The following is a 2,830-nucleotide window of genomic DNA, read 5'->3' on the forward strand; positions in this document are numbered from 1 at the left end:
CTGGTATATGCATTTAACTACAGCTTGTCAGAAAATAACCCAAAAACCTAGTTTTCACAAGCAGCTTCAATAACAAAAATTCAATCAGCACTATATATGATTAACAGAAAAATATGCAGCAAATCACTAGCAGAGAAAAGAAAAACAGCCTTTACTACCAACTATATTAAAATTATACTACCTCCCAGACCTCTTCTACTCTCATTTTTAAACTGGAATAGACACTTACCTCTAGAGGTATTCAAGAAAGATTATACAGTGACTTACCAAAAAGTTTTTTACATCCTCTGAAAACTGCAAAATATATCCATGGACTACACAGGTTAAGACTGTTCAAACAATACCACTTCCACTTTTAAATGCATAATGAAAAAACATCCTTTACCTGTACTTTGGATTTTCTTTCCTCTTCAGGGCTAAAACTGCTATTGGTACTCAAGTCTGAATCATTATGAATATATGGGAGAGTGGAACCCATGTTCTGTGTATATGAGAGAGGACAAGGATCACTTACAAAAAGGGATGTTCAAGGTTTATACAATCTGAAATTATCACAAAGCTTTACACTTTATCAGGGAGGACAGGGGAAGCTATGTTTGCTTCAAGATTCCAGCTATGCATTTTTTGTTTTCAGTATATCTTGTAGCAAAAGGATTTAATAAAATGTTGCTATGTATTTATATCAGAAAAAAAATCAAACAAATATGTCTTGTACTTAGACTAAATGATGAGAAAGGTTTCTGATAGTCCTGGGTTGCTGGGAGCATTCATTCCAGTCCCAAACCAGTTCTCCAAGGAAAATGCCATCTCCACAATTAAGATAAAACCTAGTTGCGTAGTAGAGTTCCAGCATGCTAACAATCTTCATAATCTGGGCCCAAGGTATGGAGCACCTTGAAGACAAGGACTGATATCTTGAGCCAGATTCAAAATTCTATGGGAAGTGAAAGACGTTTGATACACTCATGGTAGCTGACATCATGCCTACCATTAACACAGCTTTCTGAGTTTTCCCAACTCCTGAAGGCTTTTATTTGCCTAGATAGAAAGCTTTTATGTAGTCTAGGGAAGCAACAAATGTATGCGCAATCAACAGCTGCTGGGTCACTGTTCACCAGAATGGGATGAATCTCCTAGTTAATCAAAAGACTGTGCAAACAACAGTGCAATGCAAGTTCTCAGTGTCCACAAGGAATAATCCAAGAGTACTCCTAAACTATGGACTGAATAGACCAACTGTGCATCCATAACCTCAAACACAGAAGCTTAAAATATGTCTACAAACCCTTTCAAATGCTTTCTTCTTCCCACCACCATTATCTGTTTTCAGCTTCATCCAGCTATTTTTCTTCCATGAGCTGATTTAATCCAAACTCAGGGTCATTCTGGCAGCGAAAGTATGGTCATATGTGACAATGGATAGGTAGACGTATGACTCAGAGGGCAGCAATTCTCAACCAGGGTGCCAAGGTACCCTGGGGTGCCTTGAGATCCTTTCAAGAGTGCTATGAAGTGCAAACATAGGTGTCCAAACATGATTCACAAGGTAAAACCAGAGATGTTAAATAGGAATCCATACCATCTAGAGAGAGGTACTTTATGTCTACCAAATGGTGGCTTGAATCCTAAAAGGTTGAGAACCATATGGTACTGCTAGAACTGGTAGCATGTAGATGTTGAAAAGAACCAGAGACAAAACTGATTTGCATGAATGCCACAACTGGTGTGGGGAGTAGAAATTTAAATAGCATACAATAAAACCTCAGCAGCATTGAAATCTGCTGCACAGGGCCTTGGCCAACCAGCTAGCTACTTACCTGCTTGATATTTTTAAAAAACCTTCTTCAAAAAACCTGACCAGACACCTGTAGCAGCACAAATTCTGGCTGTTTCAGAACACGATTATACTGGATGGGGGTGGGGAAGGAACGAGAAGAGCAGCAACAAGTAAAAATTTAGAAATTATGTTTCATGGTAGTATTGTCCCATACACTAGAACAGCGTTTCTCAACCTGTGGATTGTAAGAATATATGAAAGGGTCACAAACAAACTTTAAAAATGAATTCTCCTTTAAAGGAGAAAAACATAGGAAACCGTGGCTTTTCCCTTGCAAGCTGGCAAAGTTCCTGCCTGTAAGGGACTGCCTATACAACTCTCCCTGCCCACACACTGAGGGGCTGGGGCCTGGAGGCAGTGAGCAGCAGGTCAAGAGTGAGAGGCACTGGGTCAGCACTGGCCATTGACGTTTACAAATTGGTCCTGGTACAAAAAAAGGTTGAGAACCACTGCTCCCACAGGGCCTCAGGATCTGATTATCTCCTATACAGAACAGTACGGTATGCTACTGCTGGGTGCAATAAAACAAAGTCTCTTTCTAAAAAAAAAAAGGGGTGACTAACATTAAAAAGAGCTTTTTGCCTCTGATAAGACGATTTCACCGCAGAAAAACAAAAGCAACGCTGAATTGCCTCAAAATGGTAAAATAACAGAACTGAGGTTTAGACTCAAGGAATCCAGTGACTGTTACACACAAATAAAGAACGCTGGAGAGTAAACTTAATGCAACAGGCAGAGCTGCAAAATCAGCAGACAGAAAGCTGAGCATCGTGTCAGCATTAGATGTAAAGAGTTACACCTCAAAACAGTGCAAAATTCAGCTCTTACTGGTGCTCTGAACTGAGCTTGCTGACTCATCTAAAAAACACACAAGTATGTTTCTTACCTCAACAGTGTCACTAATCAAAGGCACAGTATCATCCTGAATTAGTTTACAATTTAATTGGTCTTTGACATCCAGGTCATTTTGTGAGTACATTCCTTTGCCAGTTC

The 2,830-nt window shown here is 39.6% G+C and overlaps 1 protein-coding gene across 1 annotated transcript in view; it reads right to left on the bottom strand.

Moving 5' to 3' along the window:
* Positions 1 to 2,830, bottom strand: part of PPP4R1 (protein phosphatase 4 regulatory subunit 1) — an 85,258-nt gene that overhangs the window by 15,637 nt on the left and 66,791 nt on the right. Inside the window, 2 exon segments of the mRNA XM_025215965.1 lie at positions 386 to 481; positions 2,724 to 2,830. The exon segment at positions 2,724 to 2,830 is cut by the window's right edge and continues 13 nt beyond it. Of these exon segments, the coding sequence (XP_025071750.1) occupies positions 386 to 481; positions 2,724 to 2,830 (203 nt within the window).

Source organism: Alligator sinensis, unplaced genomic scaffold (genome assembly GCF_000455745.1).
Source record: "Alligator sinensis unplaced genomic scaffold, ASM45574v1 scaffold1201_1, whole genome shotgun sequence".
Taxonomy (NCBI): Eukaryota; Metazoa; Chordata; order Crocodylia; family Alligatoridae; genus Alligator; species Alligator sinensis.